The 21115-nt window shown below is 42.7% G+C and overlaps 1 protein-coding gene across 1 annotated transcript in view; it reads left to right on the top strand.

Moving 5' to 3' along the window:
• LOC307262803 (adenylate cyclase 9) overlaps positions 1 to 21115 on the top strand; it is a gene marked incomplete at its 5' end in the record, with an annotated part of 37722 nt that overhangs the window by 2594 nt on the left and 14013 nt on the right. The window contains one exon of the mRNA XM_080043794.1: positions 17419 to 17591. Within this exon, the coding sequence (XP_079899920.1) occupies positions 17419 to 17591 (173 nt within the window). The remainder of the gene's footprint in view (positions 1 to 17418; positions 17592 to 21115) is intronic.

The following is a 21115-nucleotide window of genomic DNA, read 5'->3' as shown; positions in this document are numbered from 1 at the left end:
TTTTCATCACTTAAGGCCTGCAATGCTGACCCATAATCACTGAGCGCAGGTGAAGTGAACGGTGTCTGGCTAAGGTATTTCAGATGGTGTTCATCTGCTCTTTCACATTAGCATTTCAAGCTTATTTTTGTTTCAATAGCTTGGTGAATGGGCTGTCTTGGGGGCTACACGTCCAATTTCCTATTTTAGGCATTCATAATTAATATGAAGCGATAAGTTAGGCAAAATTAACAATTCAAGTGCAGACATTAATATGTTGTGCGCGCACACACACACACACACACACACACACACACACACACACACACACACACACACACACACACACACACACACACACACACAAAAAATAATCAATCAATTCAATAATAAAAATAAATTAAAAAAAGGGCAAGATTTTCCATACATCTTCCTGGAAATAAGTGCTGTGACCTGACAAGAAAAAGAGATCCAGTGAAAGTGGCTCCTGTTTACCAGCCCGCATGAGTGATTAATGTGGCTGCATTTTCTCCCCACCTGTCAGATTAATGAGCGACTACCACTCCTGCTCCCCCTCTTTTTTTATTGTGAGGATAAATGTGCTATCCACCTGCTCCTCTTTCTCCTCCACTCCTTTGTTGCATCCTCAGTTCCCCCCTCCTAAGATTTATCCTCTCCCTATAGATCTGCTGTGCCAGGGAGAGAGCTGGCTGTCAGGAGAGAGTTGTCCTCCTGTGCTGTAAAAATCCCTCCACTGTCTGGGTCAGTTTGTGTTTATCACTTGGGCTACATTGCAGCCAAGCATGGGTCCTGGCCGGGACTGGTCCCTGTTGCCCAACTGAGTAGTAAATTGCTCTGACCTGGGCACTTATTGCTGTTCAGCTGCATTATATGTGTTTTTGATGTCCCCTTTGAGTTAGGGTGATGTTTCAATATCTCATGAAAAAGTTTTTATTAGGTGAGCTTTTTTTTTATTTGTACCATAACTTCAAGTCATATAGTCAAGTTGTGTGTCTCCTTCTGTAGGGGGAAATGTTTAAGAGTTTATACTTTGTTACTTATAGCTTTCTATGGCTGGCTAACTTTATCAGAGATTCAAATGGGTTTTTAGATACAAATGGAGATGTTATTGCTCTATTTACATCCCAGGGGGTGATCGCTGGTGTTCCAGGTTAAGTGGAACAGTTTGACAACATTGCTCTTAATTCTGGTTGTCTACATAACCACTTATCTTGACCATGACTTTTCTGATTGACTGAATAACAATTGGGCTATTGATTCCCAAAGCCAAAGTGGATGTTTTCAGTTTCCTTGTTTTGCTTGAAGCTATGGACCAGGGACTGTATGGCATTTTTGCTTGTTAGATCATTTGAGAAATATATGTTATCCACATCAAATTTAATTATTTAGCATTTAGTTAGCTTAATTAATAATATAAATAAATCTTCAGCTTTCTTCATTAACAAACAATCTGCAGACTTATTTTCTGTCAGACGACTATTGATTAAACTCAGCCCAAAGTTTCTGGCATTTAATACCTGATTAAATGATTCACCAATTAATTGGGAAAGTAATCAAGTGAATTATCAATAATGAGGAAATCGGCTTAAATCACAACAAAGCCTATATGATGGATATACTGAGAAATGGACAGTGAAGCCCACAATGCTGTTTGTGTTTGTCTTTCTATAAGTAAGCCCAGACCTTGTTGTGTTGTGCCTTTTCCTTACTGGAAATGGAGAGCTATATTTGGATCTGTTTCCCTGGAAAATACTTGTCTATGTCCTTCCTTTGTGCCTTGTGCAGAATGATGGCACCTGCAGATGATTAGCCCTTTGGAGGAGACAGTGTGTCAGTGTGGCCCGCTGAGGACACAATCACCACAGAGCCAGAGATGGTTCTTCTCTCTTTCAAGCAGCCTTTTGTTGCCAGGGGAAATTGAATTGTCTGCATGTTAATGTGCGCCATGTGGGGTTGTGTCTATTACAATAAGAAGGGAGACAATGAGTCATTACCAGCTGAATTCCCTGACTGCTTCAGTGGCCTAGTAGTAGTTGAAATGTTAATGCAGCCATAATTGACATTTTGTTATAATAACGAGAATGAGAGAGTGGAAACAATGTCACTCGCAATGACTTTACGGGGCCCGGTGCTAGAGCCGGTTTCGCAAGCTGGTTTCAACTTGGGAACCTATTAAGAACCAGTTTGTTTTTCCAACGACTAGAGATCCAACACAACAGCGGTGGAAACCTCGTATTCTTACACGTGTTGCCTCTGGCTTTGCTTTGTTAACCAAACTCCACCGCTATTCAGCTAGTTTGCTGGTCGATGTGATCACTACGTTCAAGTAATATGTCATGATTACGTTTCCTAGTAGCGGTGTTTTTAAATATTGCGTTCATGAAGTTTTAGTAGGACTGTTCGGTCAAGATAATCACTTCCCCCCGGCCCCTGACGTAAGCGGTGCACAGTTCCACCCTAGCTTTATTTTTGCTCTACTGTTTTGTATGCTTCTGCCCTCCTCTCTCTCTGTCTCTCTGTCTCTCTCTCTCTCTCTCTCTCTCTCTCTCTCTCTCTCTCTCTCTCTCTCTCTCTCTCTCTCTCTCTCTCTCTCTCTCTCTCTCTCTCTATGGCTCAACCCTCCTGCTCTGAATATGTCTTTGAATGAGTAGAGACCCAAAGGATCTCTAGCTGCTCTAATTGCTCTGAAGAACACTTTAATTCACGTGTGCTTCTGACAGCTCTTTCGTCCAGTTGCACAGCCCCCTTTTCTGCTCATACACCTACAGGGATTCAGTAAACAGCCTGCCTCAAGGTGTGTGCCGTGTTCTCAGATTCAGTTTGAAAAAATTGTGAGTAGAGAGCGTGACCTTTTCTGACTTAACTGCTGAGCAAAGCTGTGAGGTGCAGCTGCGTACTGTTTATTCTGAGCTGCTCTCTTTGCCCTTTGGGAGATTTCTAATAAAGCACGACTGGGTAATATCTTTGGCTAAAGTGATTGATGTAGGCCTAAGTAATTCTCAATCACTCATCATATCTTTCCACTCTAGGCCCATAGTGTTATGCCGAACCCCGGCGAACACAGCCGCCGCCTGCCATCAAGCCGTGTGTATCACGAACAAATGATATTGATTGCCTATAATGGGGCCGTCGTGGCTGTGTTTATTTATGATGAGGCAGCGAGAGTGGGTTTTTTTATGCCTTGTGGATATAAAAGACAATCAACCAAGGCCAGGGTTTGTGCTGGATATTAAACGGAAGATACAATGTATTCTTATCCACTATGTTAAAGGAGCTGTAAGCGGAATGCTTCTTTTAGCTAACTTCCTGTCAGTTACTGCAGTTAGCAGTCCCCTCGCTCGTCCCTATGTCACCACATTAATGCATTGCGGTCTTCAAGCAGCAAGTTATCTAGCATCATCTCGGACCCATAAGTGTGATAAAACCGGATAAAACATGATAAAAACCATCAAAACAGACATTAGGAAGGATTTTTACCTGCTCCGCCATTGTAGGCGCATACACATTCACTCATCTGTTGCTCTGGCGTGCACCGGCAGTGAGACCATGGAGTGTATATAGTATATATGAGTGAGACGAGTGACGGTTTGTAGCGTTCTCTCTCCTGATTGGATAATAAATCGGAATACTACAACATTTTAATTGGGCTATTACTGCAAATCAGAATGACTTGGAGACCTGTGATATGACGTCCGCACTCTGTTGAAGTGATTGCTGTAGGAATATGGAGTGATATAACACATATATTAACACAAATAAACCGCTCACTTCACCTTTAAAGGTGAAGGAAGTGTTTTTTTATGTTAATATAAGTGTTAAATCGCTCTTTATTCATACAGTGATCACTTTCATAAAGTGCGCGTTTCATAAAGCCGATTTCTCAGTCAGCTGCTTGTAATCGGCTAATAAACTTTTCGGGGATCCCAAAATTAATATCCGTTTCACTCATGGTCTCACTGCCGGTGCACGCCAGAGCGACAGATGGGTGAATGTTTATGTGCCTACAATGGCGGAGCAGGTAAAAATCCTTCCCAATGTCTGTTTTGATGTTTTTTATCATGTTTGTATCACACTTATGGATCTGAGATGATGCTAGATAACTTGCTGCGTGAAGACCGCAGTGCATTAATGTGGTGACGTAGGGACGAGCGAGGGGACTGCTAACTGCAGTAACTGACAGGAAGTTAGCTAAAAGAACCATTCCGCTTACAGCACCTTTTAATTTAGGCCGATGACTTGTCCTCCTTCTTAAGTCTTCGGGACAATAATTGATGTGCTACATTTTGTATCGATTTCAGCACGGCGCAGCAGACTGAGCTGCAAATAAACTCTGATCGGTGAATGTTCTGTGTGTCCTTCCACTCTGGCCTTATTACTTCATGCTCTGCTGCGGGTATTAGTTATCGTGAAAGCCCTTTTGTGCTTTTGTGAGTCTCGCACAACACACACACACACACACACACACACACACACACACACACACACACACACACACACACACACACACACACACACACACACACACACATTCACACTCCCTTCCCTTACCCTGTGAATGTTGTTCCGTAGGGATGTACTGTCTGTTAGCAAAATTTACAGTTTTGGCCTGAGGCTCAGTGGAGAATTACTTATTAATGCCTGCTACCTCCATCCACAATAACAGAGGCTGGTTTTGACGGTAAAGAAACAGGGATGGGAAAAAGAAAGCTAGACTAGAAAAAGAAAAATGCATTGACCTTAACTGTGGTCCATATCTGCCTACTGAGACCGGGCGCGGCAAAAAGGATGGCTGTATCCTAGAGAGTGCAGCAGCCTTTCCTAACCACCAATACATTATTCTCTACCGTGTAACTGGACCTCAGGATTGAGCTCTTGTGCCAACTACAAGCAGAGAAAAGAGGGCTGTGTGTGTGTGTGTGTGTGTGTGTGTGTGTGTGTGTGTGTGTGTGTGTGTGTGTGCTGTCAGTCTACACATGGCTGCACTTGACACAAAATTAAACGGATTGGCTTTTTCACCCTAATATATATACACAGCTGTCTTCTCAAAATACCTGGTGTCATTTTTGTCTTGACTCTTGAGTCCTAATCAGTATATGCACACACAGCAATCTGCCCTACTGTAGGAGAAGAGCAGAGGCTATAGTAAGGTGGAGTGCCCAGAGTGGAATGGCTTAATAAAGGATAAGGAGGGGTGGACATAGTGCTAGTGTAAGGCTAGCCGCGAGTGCAGTTGTTGGGATGGTTCATAAAACCAGTAGTAAATGGATCTGGGTATTACTTTTACACAACATATTGATTTCTATAGCAGCCCTCTCATGTGATGTCTGGGAGAGGGGAACGTGACTCTTCAGGGGCTGCCAGGGGGAACCAAACAGCCACGGGACTCTAAGCCGCAATATTGTATTGCAGTGACCGAGCTCGGCCCAGCACACCTTGACTCTGCATGGCAGATTGCAGCGCTGCCAATGGAGTAATGGCATTATATATCACATGGCATTGTACACTATGGCCCTGTACTGCGTATTATGCTTCAGCACTGCATGGCATTGTAGCCTGCAGCAAAACACTCTCACAGTTAATAATCTTAAGCCTCAGACTCAGCAAGTCTGTGGAGCATCAGGATACCTTGTCATGATCTGCAAACGGGGCCATTTGTAGCAAGGTTATTGAAGGTCCACAATGTGGTGATTAGCTGTTTTTTTTAAATAATTTATAATTATTTATTAGGACCATGTTTAAATGCTTTGAAACTCAAACAATGCGACGAAATGTTTGGTAACAGATTTAGCTTCAAGCTAATATCCATCTGTAGTTTTATAGCTTGAGTCATTTACGCTATCTGATGTGTCAGACTTTTACTCGGCAGGACTGGACTACCTGCTCTCGTTCAGGAGGACCAAACAGCAAGGGTTTTGCTTGATGGACCCAGCATTTAATAAAGGATTTGTTCTTTCAACTGATAATACTGGAGATTTCCTTCTGAACTTCTCAGTATCTCGATGTGTTCCACTTAATCCTGACATGTGTCAGCGGACCCTGTAGATCTCCCAGCTCTATAGGTGACAGCTGTCCAATCGGCTCAAAGTGTTCCAGCTCTATCTACTTTGACAGACATGTCCCAGGGCGAGGATAAGAGAGCCTGATATCAGCAGCACCACTGTGTGTCTGATAGGGAGCCACATGCAAGCAGCTGAGACTTGAGAACAAGCAACATGCATGTAGCATGTGGAGTAGAACATGCTTTACAGCTGGCTGTCTAGACTCCAGCACACACTGAGTCTCTTTACTCAGAGGCCTTTTGTCATTTCAATTGCCACTTGACTCTGGTAAATTAGAATTGAAATGTTTCCCTATTCTCCTGCATGTCATACTCTACAGCAGTAAATGATTAAAAAACTAGTAAAAAAAATGATTTGCAGATATATTGCTACAGAAAGAGTCCTAGTGTTTGTTTATCAACACATTTGATTAGGTAGTGTTACAAAAGAGAATAGAGCCGTACCTACACCTGTCATAGATTGTACAGACTTTTAACACAAATAACTTACTCATTCATTTCCCCAGGTTATCTGGTATAATGAATCGGGGGAGTAATGTGCTTGAAGCGTTTGAGCTGCTGCATTAGCTGTTTTTCATCCTCTGACTACAAAGTATATCGTTTTTTCATAATGTTTTTTTCTTCTTCTGGTATTGCATTCTATCAGGCATCTGAATGAAAGAGGCATGCAAACATGATTTAACAGTACCATTGGACTCAATTGGACTCATTTACAGTGTCAGGCATGCAGTTATAAAATGCTATCTTGATATGCTTTAGTACAATTTTCTTTCTACCCTTAGATTGAAGCACCATAGTAGTTTTCGTATATATGCAAACGTGATTTGCGTGTATATTTTCCTGCAAACCATATATTCACCTGTAGTTTGAGAGAAATCGAAAACCATATACTGTAGATGAAGCAGAAAAGTGAAAAGGGTTTTGCATGCAAGGAGACAGAAGGATGGATGTAGTCGCCCGGTCAGGTTCATCCTGTTCAGGGCTTTAGCGTAGCAGCTTCACCTGGCTGCCTGTCATCACACCAGCCTTCACACAACAACACATGTGAATGGACGTTTTACCTCCTGCAGCGACACACAAACACACACACGCTTTCTCCAGCTCTGCACCCTGGGCCAATTGCCATAGTAACGGGCTATTAAAAGGGACGAGGGTCAGTGTTAAACTGGAGGCTCTTTTTTTAGCTATAATAACTGTTCTTCTTATTTGGGGGAAAAGGCCAGATTGACTTCACGCAGCTGGAGCTCTGGCTTTCATGCGATGGTAAAGGCCAGGCATTATTGTGTGAGACCAGCAAGAATAACACCAAGCACCTGCAGCTCCAAAAGGTCACCTTCGCACACACTCTGACTCTCCAAGCGTTGTAGCCCTTGGGAGAATTGTTAAAGCATCTATGTGTGTCTGGCTCCTGCTGTTGCTGACACACTGTATATATTCTGGTACTTAGATCTCTGCTGGTGCAGTGTGAGTTGAGCTGTGCATGGGGCTAAGCCCGCCGCCTGCCGCCCGCTCCCCTCGCGGCCGTGGTGAATGAATGACGATCATGTCATTGATGCATCATAAATGCTTTTCACCTTAGTGATCAAGGGTACAGAAAAATACCAGCTCTAATCCTAAGAGAGACACACTAGCCTTCACTGACAATGACAGATGAGTCCTTTTCTTAAGGTGACTATACACAATGACCCCCACCCACACTCCTGCAGGCGCACACTTGTTTTTTGCACTTTGCGTTCAAGTATACTGAATGCTAGCGCCTGCACATGCAGTTGCATCCCGTTTAGGTTGGTGGGCTGTAGTGACTTGTTAGGGTGCACAGCGAGAGTGTGTGTGTGTGTGATGATTGGCTGAGTGAATTATGAATGAGGGAAGATGACGGGAGCTATAGTCCACCCTAAAGCCCGCTTCTGCACTTCGACTGCATGTATTCACTGACCGTGTGTGTGTGTGTGTGTAGTGCACGTTAAGAGTGTATTTTCCTCCATGAATCTGTTGTGTACTTATGTCTTTTATAAATGTGTGTGTGTGTGTGTGTGTGTGTGTGTGTGTGTGTGTGTGTGTGTGTGTGTGTGTGTGTTCGTGTGGTAAAGCTCACATAATTAGTCAGTTAACAGAAGCTTAATTGATTAATTGATAACTAATAAACATACCAACAATCTGTTTTTAAAAAGAGAAATTAGTGTTTTGGGGTTGTGGTTACTTTTGAGAAATACTTAGTTTTTAATCAGTAGTTGCTTATCAAAGATTATTGCTGAATGAAAAAACAAAAGAATTGGGACGGAGAGCTGCAGTAAGACATTGTACAGTGTAGACTGTACCGCTGACACTATTTTCAAATGTATTATTTGGCATTATTTGCTCCTCCATCCACATACTTTATTGCATGAAAGAATCCCCCATGCTGTCACTGCTGAAAGCCATTTCATGACTTACTGTGTGTGTGTGTGTGTGTGTGTGTGTGTGTGTGTGTGTGTGTGTGTGTGTGTGTGTGTGTGTGTGTGTGTGTGTGTGTGTGTGTGTGTGTGTGTGTGTGTGTGTGTGTGTGTGTGTGTGTGTGTGTGTGTGTGTGTGTGTGTGCGCGCGCTTGTGCATGCATGCGTGTGCGACGTGCGTGTGTGTGTGCTAAGGACCTGATATATTCTAGGTAAAGGTCATTCCCCATCCTTTTTATCACTTTCACTCTGTCTCTCTTGGGTCACTTCCCCTTCCTGCCACCCATGTCTGTTTATATTGTGTTTTTCCGCCCTCCCATCTTGCTGCAGTCTGTAACTGTTGAGTCACAGTGTTCCTGTTTCGGCTCCTGTTTTTCTGAACGTCACCTTCATCTACATACAGTGATGCTCATCCTAACAGGCTGCATATCTAATCATTTCTGGCCCTGCTTTCTTTTTATTCACTCTGAAATGTAATGAACCTGTCCATTCTGCTTGTTAAGAGGATTCAGGTCAGCAGTGCAAGAAGCCATTAGCATGCAAACAGCCTATTTTCTAAGGCCGGATAATCATCCAGGGGTTTGTGTGGTGGAAGCATGAGCTTGTTAGTTAGTAACCATCATATACTCCTCCTGTATCATAGCCTGCTTTTAGCTAAAGAGTCTTCGGGGAGTGGCACAGACAACGCAGTGCTCAGCAGAAGATCAAGGCCATTTTCATCATCAACTCCATGTGAAGGCGCCATTACTCAAAATGTCAAGTAGGCAAAGTCTGTGGTGTCAAAGCAGCGAGATGGCGAGATATGTTTTGTCTGTGTCAGCGGTTTGCTTTGATCGTTAGGACAGAGAAACAAACATGGTCGCTGTTGAATTGATAGGGGATTTCATTTTAAACAGTAGCAGAGGGCACTGTGTCACAGATACAAGACTGTCAAAAGAAATGATGTAGCCTATATTCTTGATATGTCTCAACACCTGGTCAGAAATAGATTAGAAATGGTGCCATTTGAGATGAAGGGGTCGGCTGAAAATGTTAAGGGGCTGAACCAACTTAAGGATAATGTCATCATAAAGAAGAGTAACACCATCACACATTCATATCATACATGCCTTCATATTACAGAAGTATTGGAAGTCTGTAGCATCACAAGGTCAGGAATAAAAGTAGGAGGGATGTATGAAACGACAACATAAAAATGAATGACATTTTAGACATCAAGATCTGATAGGTAAAATAAATGTGAGCCTTCAGAAGTGTCTCTCAATAGGTTGAGGAAAGAAAAGAAAGAAATGAATTATTTTATCTGAAAAAAAAATGCATTTTGAGCCATAGGTGAAGAATTATTGCAGGATAGTGATGGTACTTCTTATCCTCCTTCAAACTCCAAAGCGCTTCACACTTATTCAGTCTTCATCTTTTATTTAAAAAGCGTGGGAGGAGAAGAGAAAAAATTATTAACAACGTAAGGCAAGTCTTCATTGCTATAAATAAAAATCACAACTGATTTTGAAGAAAAATCTTTGAAAACAGACAGAGAGGGAAAAGCATGTGAGCTGGACAGATGTGCTTGAGTGGCACAGTGGGCCATATGGTTCGCCGTTATGAGGGAGACGAAAAGAGTGTGGGGGCATTAGCATTCAGAGGAGAGGAGGATAGTGTGAAAAATATGAGATGAGAAGTGAGTCTGCCCTTTGGGGATAATGTCGGCCGTGGCATTTCCTCTTAGACAGGAGCCCTTGAGGCCCTATGTGTGGATGAGGCAAACAACTATCAGTTTGGACGCAAAAGAACAGGGAGGATGGTTTGTGATGAAGAGGGAGGCAGAGGGGGGAGGGAGGAGGGGGGGGGAGAAAGACAGACAGTGAGTTACTGAGTGATTGACAAAACAGTGAGAAAAAAACACAGTCCGCTGAGCAAAAAGGGTGAGGGGGTGGTTTTAAAGATTTTGGAAGGATTTCAACTGTGTTTGTTCTGCCAGTAGACCATGGCAGCCCCAGACTGTGAGGGATGGACGGATCAGAGGCTCAGAATACCAAACGAGTGCACGAGTTAGTATGACACAGACACGGCCAAGGTAGACTTTGGAGGGGTGTCAAGAGTTTTGGATTATCATTCTGAGTGAGCTGCGATGGGGATCAGATTGAAGCCTGGAGAGAGAAAAACAAAAAAAAACAGTGGCCAAATGTTGAACTCTTTTTTTTTTTTGGGAGGCACTCTTGTTTACACCGTTGAGGGGCAGAACGAGGGGAAGGATATTGACAAGATTGTGTTGATAGCGACAGGAAGAGAGGCCTCAGTGTGACTTGTTGTGCTTGGGACACTGTGTCTGTGTAAAAAAGGAGTGGCCCGACGTAATTCCCAGTATAGAGACGTGTTTGTGTCCCCCAAACCCTGGAGAGCATGGTGTGCTGAGAAAGCCCAGGTGGTGTGCAAAAAGACTTGCCCTTTTTTTTATTTTTATGAACTCTTAAAATAACTCTTACCATGAGGTCACGGTTAGTGTGCGGTCTGGGACATGTGAGTGTTTGTGTTTGGGCAAGCTGTGCTTCAATGACGTTTGACGTGTACAAAGTAGGAATGACTGTAGTCGTGTCCAGTATATAACGTATAGTTATAGTCAATTGGCAGTGTTTGGTGCTACTTGAACATGTACAAGTTGTTAGTTCCGTAACCTTACCCATAAAAAAATAATATTATGTTGTGAAGTACCCCTCAAAATGAAAAGGTACCTCTTCTTCACACTGATGCTTAAATCAAATGTTTCCATGTAGTAGTCATTGACGTTCAGATCCCAATAACCACTTCCTTCAACTGGAGATATTCAAGCAATAGTTGCCCTGGTTTAAATAGTATATCAAAATGCAGGTTGACAAATCTCTGTTGTTTTTTACGGTGCCGTCCACTTTTAATCCATCGGAGTCTTACTTTAATAAAACATTATGAGTGTTGTTGGATGCCAGCCCAGTGCGGATGTAGAACAAGAATCAAGCAATGTGCTTTATTGTGCTTGTTTATGCTTGTAGTAAACGGAGCAAAGTGTGAAACATCCTTCTCCCTCTATATTATTCAGAAGACAGTCTGTTATTGACTAAGTCAGTGCGTGTAACGGCCCCCTCTGCGCCACACCCTCCGACAGAGGGGAGAGAGTCTGCTCTAGTTTGACGTTTGAATCATCCTGCTCACCTTCTTTGCACTATTTCCCTTATTTCCCTCAGAAGTAACCTGGACTCTGTAGGCATTTAAAGAGGACCATACTTACCCTTTACCCTTCCCCCCTTTCCTCCCCCTTCCCTGTGCGTCCTCAGCTCTTGACAGAAACACAAACCCTCTGCCTTTTCCTTTGCTGTCAGAAATGACAACGTGAATCCCTGGATGGTGTCTTATGAAAAATGCATACCATACGTGTCTTTTAGGGATGGCCATTTAGAATTTTTTCTTTAACCGGTTAACCACCAGAATTAACGGTTATTAACCGGTTAACCGTTAAGATTTAATGTAGCCTATTTATAGTGAAATACATGAAGCACTTTTTTTGTTCCAAGGACCAGCATATTAATTTAAAAACAATTCAAGGACCAGTAGCCAACTTAAATGCCTACATTTTGACACAGCACCTTTGTCTGTTGTGAGAAGAGGTCTAGTATGCGAATGTGAAAAAAAAAAAGTGCAATAAGTGACTGAAAAGGGACATTTACACACACACACACACACACACACACACACACACACACACACACACACACACACAGGCTTAGGGGATGGGTAGCCTACCATCATTAATTCTTTACCGACAGTTGGCATTCTTACATCCGGTTCATCAAGGATTTTGTTTTTTTTAACCGTTTAACCTTTAGTATTAACCGGTTAAAGATCTTCTTAACGGTTAACGGTTAACCAGTTAACCATGGACATCCCTAGTGTCTTTCATGTTTTTTTTTTGACTGAATGGGTTCACTCATAGATGGCCCACAAAATACACTTCATTCAACCTCTGCCGACCAACTCATAGTCTCAATCTAGCCTTCAGCACAGTATTTCTCTACTGTAATTGTTCCCAGAAATCTCTTCTTATCTCCTCTTATCTAACCCTCCTCTCCTCTGGGAACCATGTAGCAGTGATGAAGTCCTCCTGAGCAGCCTGTCATACTGGACAGGGTTCCTCTGCATGCACCACCTGTTCCACTGCCCTCCTGCTTTGATACCTGGCCCTGCGAGGCAAACCTGCCATTATCAGCAGATGAAGCATGTGATATGGTTGTGTTTGTTTCAGTGTTACTGCAGATCCAAGTATATCTGCTACCGGTTGCCCTCTGTGTTCTGCCCTCTCTATCTAAACCATCCCTGGGGTGGGCAGCATGGCTCCGTCCCACTTTGCACTTGGAATGTGAAAAGACAATTACTATACTTTGGAGATAAACACCGAAATAGTTTTACATTTATGGCTGCTGTACCTGCAGCACTTGTGTGCTCATTTTTAGTATTTGCAGTATATAATTTTTCGCTCATTGTGAAACATATCCCAAGATTAATTCTACATAGTTTTCCATTCTTTATTCCCTCTTTTCCATGTTCTTTGTATATTGGACAGTGTAAGTAGTCAGGCTGTTGTAAACGGTCATTTGCATTCTAGCAAAATATCCTTGTCTCTGCTCAGGACAAATGAAATGTTCCATTGCAAAGTCTCTGAAAGGCACCACATGCACACTTGTTTGTTGCATCCACCTCTTTTTGTGTATGTTTGTTCAGCCAGCCAAACCTCTGCACAGAGCCTCTCTTAGCACAATGAAAAGAGGGGTTCAGGGACGTTCGTCATCCCAGGAGAGCTTTGACGTGCTATGAGGAGGCGAGAGGGTGAGAGGAGATGGCTGATTGTGTTTGCAAAGTGCTTTTTCTCACGTTTTCTCTCCTTTGTCCTCTATAAAAGAGAGCTTGGAGAGCGAGATAATTTGAATGGACTCTCAAGGGGAAAGGTTATATCTACTGTTCCCTGTCAGCTGATAGCACAGGACAGGACACTTCAAGTCCCACAATGCCTAGAGGCCTCCACTAATGATGCTCTTCAATTAGCTCAGGGTCGTCAGAGATTGTGAGAGGCAAACGCATGCATGTACCTGCATCAAAGTTCATCAAGCAGATGTGCTCAGGCTGACAGATGGACGCACGCACACACACGCACGCACGCACGCACGCACGCACGCACGCACGCACGCACGCACGCACGCACGCACGCACGCACGCACGCACGCACGCACGCACGCACACACACACACACACACACACACACACACACACACACACACACACACACACACACACACACAACTGGAAAGAAACAAGGCACATCAATTGGAATACACACTATGAAGTATCCTAACCTTTTCCCAGCCACAGGTCTCTGTAGCCCAGCTGTATTCTGATGGTGTTGGTCCATGCTTGAAGTGCACAGTGGACTCAGCTGGCCGGTCAAGTCAGTTCATTAGAGCCACAATTTACTGCCTGCCAACACCACAATTTGACTTGCCAAAAGGTCAGAAAAGACTAGAGATTGCCCTAGAATGGTCAGGAACAGGCACAAAAACATCAGCACAGACACTTGAACACACATACATCCTCATTAACCTATTGAAGCCATGGATTCCTGTCTTTTTTAAGCATGCCCTACTGGTCTCTTTTTTGGTCCAGCCAAAATGGGAAACATTGACATGTCTGAAATCAAGCCAGCAGAAACCACATTAATTTTTTTTTTTATATATAAATCAAAGCCTAACATGATGTGATGGAAAAGGCAGACCACAGCTGCTCTCCTTGTCTATTCCCTTTAGCCATCAGCTCGCCATTGTTTTTTCTTTGGTTTTAAGAGTTTTATCTTTGAGTTTTTTGACCCTAATCGTTACTGTTGTGTTCAACATCTTATCCTATTTTCTATTCATGTCTGGGAATCTTCTTTTTTTAATTGTCTTTTTGTGACAGAGTGTTTTTTTGTTTTATAACTGGGTCATTATTCTTTCATCCACTGTGAAATCTTTTCAGCTCTCTCTCTCTCTGCCTTTCACCCGGGCACAGTAATGTGTTGGCGCTCAATTATTATCGAGCTTGAAAACACTTCATTATCTTTAATAAGCGATTACAGTATTGGGGAATTGGGAGGCTGAACGGCCCAGTGCTTTCTCTGTTAAGTTGGATTGGGCTTGGTCCCTGTCGGCTAACAGTTCTATTATGACTCAGCAGGCACCATCGCTTTAACAGCAGATAGAGGATTTGCATTACTTTGAATATATTAATAAATAACACATGCGTTAGTAGTCCTGTGTGTTTCCAATCTGTAGCTACCAGACAAGAAAACATTCACACCTACAAATCTCTAGGAAAACTAGTCATTGCATGTCCTTGCTGCCTTACATACATGATTTGGGTAACACTTTACAATAAGGTAAACTAAATTGTAGGTCATACTAGTTACTGAGTAACGAATAAAAAAAAAAATCCTAGTAGTAACTACATTAGTATATATTAGTTACTCAATTACTAGTAGTTACTATTTTAGTATAAAGTAGTTACTATCATAGTATATAGCAGTTACTCAATAATGATATAGTAGTAACTCATTCATGTTTCATTCGTTACTCAGTACCTACAATTGTGTATGCCTCATTGTAAAAAGTTACCATGATTTCAAAATATCTGTACATGTGGCACTTACGCAGGTTGACAAAAAATGTTCAAGGGGAGTTAGTATTATGGAGGGAAAGATAGAAGAGATGACAAGCCGTGGTGGTGGAGGGGAAACCAACCCTGTTGACCAAGAAGCAGAAGTGGCTGTGTATGTATGTCATGGTGGGAGGCAGGGAAGGATTTGATTAGCAAACTAATGAAATCAGTCATCGCAGTGTGTGCGTGTGCGTGTGCGTGCGTGCGTGTGTGCGTGTTATGTGTGTGCCTGTGTCATACTCTCACTTTCTCATTCTCTGAAGCAGTCACAAGCTCCCCTCAGCCTCCTGCTGCTTTCATCAGTGGCAAAGGAAATAATTTATTTGTTACCGCCGTTTACAGCTCTCATTTCCAATTCCTGAATCCCCTATTCACGTGGCTAGTATCGACCCAGCTACAGCAAAGCCCTTCCACACCTCTGCTAGTCCTGTGTCTATGTGTTTTGACTGGCTTTGTAGGTGGATGGAGGGAGGGGGCGTTTTCTTTTCTTTCTTTCTTTTTAAAGCTCTGTTTTATAAAGGTTTTTCTTTTTATAGACATATGTACAAACACAACACAGTAAACAACAATAAACAGACAACAGTGCTACAAGACCGGTCCATATAGTAAAGAAAAAAAGGGGACAATTATACATTAGTGAGATAGGGGACTGTGCATGCACAGCAGCCAACAGTGACAGCAGTACAAATACAATGTATGTCTCAAGCCCATGTCCATTGTATCCATTATAGATGTGTGACCATTGTCCAACATAATAGCTATCTATTCAAATTCAAAATATAGTCTAGTCCCCTGCTTATCTCAGTATGTGTTCGCCAAGTTTTGTTTTGTTGTTTGTGTTATTGCAAAGAGAGTGTTTACCCATGTGTCATATAATGTGTGGTTGTTTCGTGAGTGTGTATGTATGTATGTGTGCGTGCCAGAGAGCACAGCCCCACTGTGTCTCGGCACAGGCGAGGCAGTGGCAGGCCTGTCTCAAGTACTTAGAGCAGACAATGCTCAGAGCCCAAGGTTGATGCTTCACTGACAGTTGAATTTTCTTGCTAAGCACACAGTCACAGTTACTTGCCAATGCTATTCTCACACACACACGCACGCACACACACACACACACACACACACACACACACACACACACACACACACACACACACACACACACACACACACACACACACACACACACACACACACACACACACACACACACACACACACACACACACACACACACACACAGAGGAAGTGGGCCATATATCCTAGTGACCCATTGGTTTTGGCCTGTCTTGCCAAATCTTACTGAGAGTGTGAAATATGTGGGTTGTTGAGCATTTCAGGGATTTGTATTCCATGTTGTAAAGCAAGGGGAAAAAGCCTTTTGTTTTGAAGCAGTAAAACAATTCTAAGGACTTAACTGTATATATTCTATATTGTCTTTGGTTTGGGCAAACTGGTTGGTTCAGAAGGCTGTATCCTTGGGCTGAAAGGTTGCACAAACACATCCACACATGCCTCATGGGAGTGATAGAATTGATAATATGTTGATAGAAGTGGGAGGACGCAGGTGTTCAAACATTTGGCCCTGGCCCCGTTGTGTCTGTGACCGTCTCAGGGTCAGGAGGAGGAGTGTGCACGTGTACATGCACCTGAGAGATATGAAAGAAGTGCATGTGCCAAGAGAGGGCAAAATAAATGACATAAATGGATCCGTGGGGCCTGAAAATAAGTGTTGGCCTTTTCCTTTTTGCTGTTAGTCTATTTAGCGCTTTCTCTGTGGTTCGTCTGTCCGTTTCTAGATAAGAGAACAAAACGTGCAAAATCCTGCACAAATGCCTAACACACATCACGTGTATGTATGTATATGGAAACGGGAATGACTCATGTGTGTACAGCCTTGGCTTTTTTCAAGTGCTAGAGAACTGAATGCTTCTCCCTCTCTTATGTATATATACGGCATATGATTTGGCAAACCCCATGTGCCCGTAGATTAACACAGTAGCAGGTCTGCATTTTAGAGAATTATTTATGATTCACTGAGAGAACACATCATGCCGGGTACTGAACCTCTGCTAAATTCTGAAACATCTTTATAACCATCCATATCTTTCATCCAGCCAAGGGATCACTGCTGCCAACTCTGTTCCAGTCTCATGGGGAGAGGAAAGAACTGATGTGCTACTGACACCCTCCTTCTCCCACTCTCTGTCTCTGTGTCTGCAGGCCTTAAGACCTACCTGATCTCTGGCAGAAAGGTGGAGCCTCACTCCCACTGCACCTGCTCCCAGTCTGGGTTGGCTGTGCCAGAGCACGCAGAACCTCTGTGCCCCAATGCCAGGGTGCCCACGCCTGATAAGGCTCCTTCAATCGTCACCCTGCCTCCGGACAGTGCCAAGGTGAGCATACACGATCTCTGATGAAATGATCTGAAGCATCAGCCATGTTTTTTGAGAAAGTACATATATTTCCTCAGCTCCTTTCCCACCGCACATCTCTGTTGCCTGAGGACAAACACTGAGCTGCATTTTCTGCACTAGCCTCTTTGATGTTTATAATTTTTTTTTGCTCTTTGTGCTTTTATTTTGTGTGTGCGTGTGCGTGCGTGTGTGTGTTACTGGAGGCGATTAAAAGAAAAAGAATGGCTTCCATCCCTGCCATTACCATGCATCTGAAACGTTTCATTCCACGTAATGAAATGGTTCTAACCTCGGGCACATTCCATGGTTTTGAGGATCTCGGTCCTCACTGTGGTAATGAGTTAACATCAAGCAGGGAGACGGAGGAAGACCCTTAGGTCTTAGGTCTTTCTGCCTCCAACAGATGACTCAGATGATCTGCTCTGTGGATCTCACACGAATACAGACACAGCTCATAACCCCAAGAGAAGGGTTCACTCTTGGGGATCTTGAAAAAGTGTGTCAAAGGATTCATAGGGCAGGCGTGGTCATAAATGTTTGAACGCTTAATGTAGCATGTTGGTTACACACATGAAGGTGAATGTGCAAGCTGTGTTTTGGGCTTCTCAATACAGAGCACCTTGCACACATCAGTGTCATTTGTGGCACAGCAAATGATCACACAGATTCCCTACACGCACGCACGCACGCACGCACGCACGCACGCACGCACGCACGCACGCACGCACGCACGCACGCACGCACGCACGCACACACACACACACACACACACACACACACACAAGGCCGCCCATAAGGGGTAGAAAGTGGGAAGGCTTTCTAGGGCCCAGCCACTTAGGGAGCCCATGGTCTTTGGAAGCCAAGAACCTAACTAAGCTAAACTTTTTTTTTTGATATTTATGTGAATATCTATTCAAAGTTGGGTGTTTACACAGAGCTGCGGCTCCGCTTACTGCCATTTAAAAAGCAGCAGAAAAGCAGAAATGTTCAAAGTGTTTCAGATTGAGCACAGCGGAGTTTCAAACATAATCCATCCTATAAACCCTTTGTGTGCCAAATGGTGACAAGATTGGGTTTTGATATTAAACAGTTTTGACTGGATTATATTTCCTGACTCGTTCCTGCTCACGGAAAACACATGTAGGCCTACCTGCTACTTGTGTCTGGGTGTCGTTGTGAAAAGTATTTGGACCCCATGAAAAAACAGGTTGGGTACCTTTTGTAGTTCTTCTACATTAGTTACTCTGTCATTTTCCTGAGTCTACAAACAGGTTTAAATTCTCTCTCCACATAATGTAAATTTTTGTGAAAAAGAATTTCCCTTTGGGGACTATACCTTCTAAAGGCTTTGACATAAGTCTTCAGGTTGACACGGCCAGCCAGGTCTGACCAGTTTTTCAGAAACCTGGCCAATTGACCAACCAGACGGGTAATACCACAATGAAGCTGACGAGCAGCATCATCCTGTTTTAATTATTGCCGTAACCACCAAGGTCCTGCTTTCTGTATTGTTTCTAAAAATAAAAATAGACCTAAAAAAGTTCTTAATGCAAAGAAAGACACAAGGCACAAAGAAGTTGGAAATAATTGAAGGAACAGATTTGAGTTCAAAGATGAAGAACTTTTTTTGTAATGATTTCAGTGCTTTTGCAGTGATGAGAGGAGAATGAACTAAGCCTAAATTTTGCAACCAAACATAGGCCAACTTTATAGTTTTGAGGGTAGGTTGGTTTGGTTATTCATGTAGAGAACCGCCTTTTTTCATTTGTGTGTGAAGAATTTGTTGTTGATGTTGTTTTTTAAGTGTTATTTATTTCAACAATACCACCAACAGATTTCAAATGATTTAATGTCATGTGCAGAAATACAAAAAAGTACAATATTTGGTGCACTCAATTAGTGTAAATGTATCTTACCAGAAACTAGTAGCATAGAAAACGTGCAAATTGTTTGCTTTAGTGAATACTAAAGAAGAACAATGTCTCAGTGTGAACTGATTATTTTGTAGAGATCTGTTGATCTGTTAAACAATTGTGTGAGTTTAAGGGAATCAAAATAAATTGGTAGGTAGGCTGGGCTAAGTCAGAAATGTGCTAATATTTTAAAATAATAATGAGCTCTTGCTCCTCCAACTGTCCCTGGTTGATAAGATAGTTAGTCTCTGCATGTATGTGTTTATTGAGGGATGAGCGCACTCACACTCATTGTTGATAGGAGTAATGGGTAAGGGGGGCCCATTGACTGGAGGTTTTCAGGGGCCCAGCCATTTGTGTGGGCAGGCCTGCACACACACACACACACACACACACACACACACACACACACACGCACACACACGCACACTTTTCTTTTCTCGTTTAAGAGGATGAGTGGGATGAAAGTAAAGGCCTTAAGCCTGTGTAGACCCCCTATAAGCCTATCGTTTACTTTTACCATCTCCTTTTACATTTCTCAGTGACTGCCGTCTCCCCTGTTAGCATTGTCCTCAGTAAATATAATATTGAATAATATCGAGCCACAAGTTGATTGTATGACTTGTCACCACATCCCTGGGTTAGTGTTTAAAGTGAAAAAGCTTTTGTCTCTTTGCTACCGGAATGCGTTTGTGATGTTGCTGCTGCTGATGTACTGTATGTATTATCTCATTTTAACATTTTAAAATCAACCTTTGGCTTTTCATGTTATTCTCTGCTCATTTGTTTGCCTTGACCTGTATCTCTCAATGTCTCAACTACCTTTCTCCCTACCCTTACTGTTTCCCTTTTAACATGTAATTTAAATTTAAATTTTAATGTTTTATTTCTTTTATTTAAATGTTTTATTTCTATTCATATTTTTCATTCGCTTTTCTAACTCTGTACTTGATGTATTTTAATCTTGCTCCTGTAAAGCACCTTGAGTGGCCCTGTGTCGGAAATGTGCTATACAAATGTTGGAAAGGCCGCTTCCCTCATGCACCCGCACTCGCCGTGCCCGCGCTTATATTACTTTTGGACATTCCATGCGCACAGAGGGGCAGAGAGTTCAGCGGAGGAGTAGTGTCTGTTTGTGTGCGTTATTGACCAAAACGTGAGTTTGTCCATTGTGAACGGCACATAACATGTTTTAGGTTAAGCCTACCGTGACTTATATATTTCTTGAGCTTTATGAGTGTTTAAAGTGAGTTTATTACCTGTTTGTCACGGCCTGTGTTAAGCTAATTATTATGTAGAAAACGGCGATTTTGCCCACTTCATTATCCTAATTTATGCAGCCTTAGTTGAAGTTACTAGCCTGGTGTCACCCTATTATATGTAAGCCCCTGTTATTAATGTTATTTCGCTACATATAGTGCAATGTCGACGATCTTTGTGTGTGTGAATTCGCGGGTCGTTTATAGTGTAACGGTCACGTTAATGAGCCATTAAGCCCTTTGTTCTATATGTTTCCCGCCTTTGACCACTTAACACTGGTTTGTGTTTCACCATTGTAACACTGTGTTAGTGAAAGAGTATATTTGTTTA

The sequence above is a fragment of the Ammodytes marinus genome, assembly GCF_949987685.1.
Source record: "Ammodytes marinus genome assembly, chromosome: 16".
NCBI lineage: Eukaryota > Metazoa > Chordata > Actinopteri > Uranoscopiformes > Ammodytidae > Ammodytes > Ammodytes marinus.
Note: the sequence above shows the minus strand (reverse complement) of the source record. Positions and strands in the feature narration are given on the sequence as shown.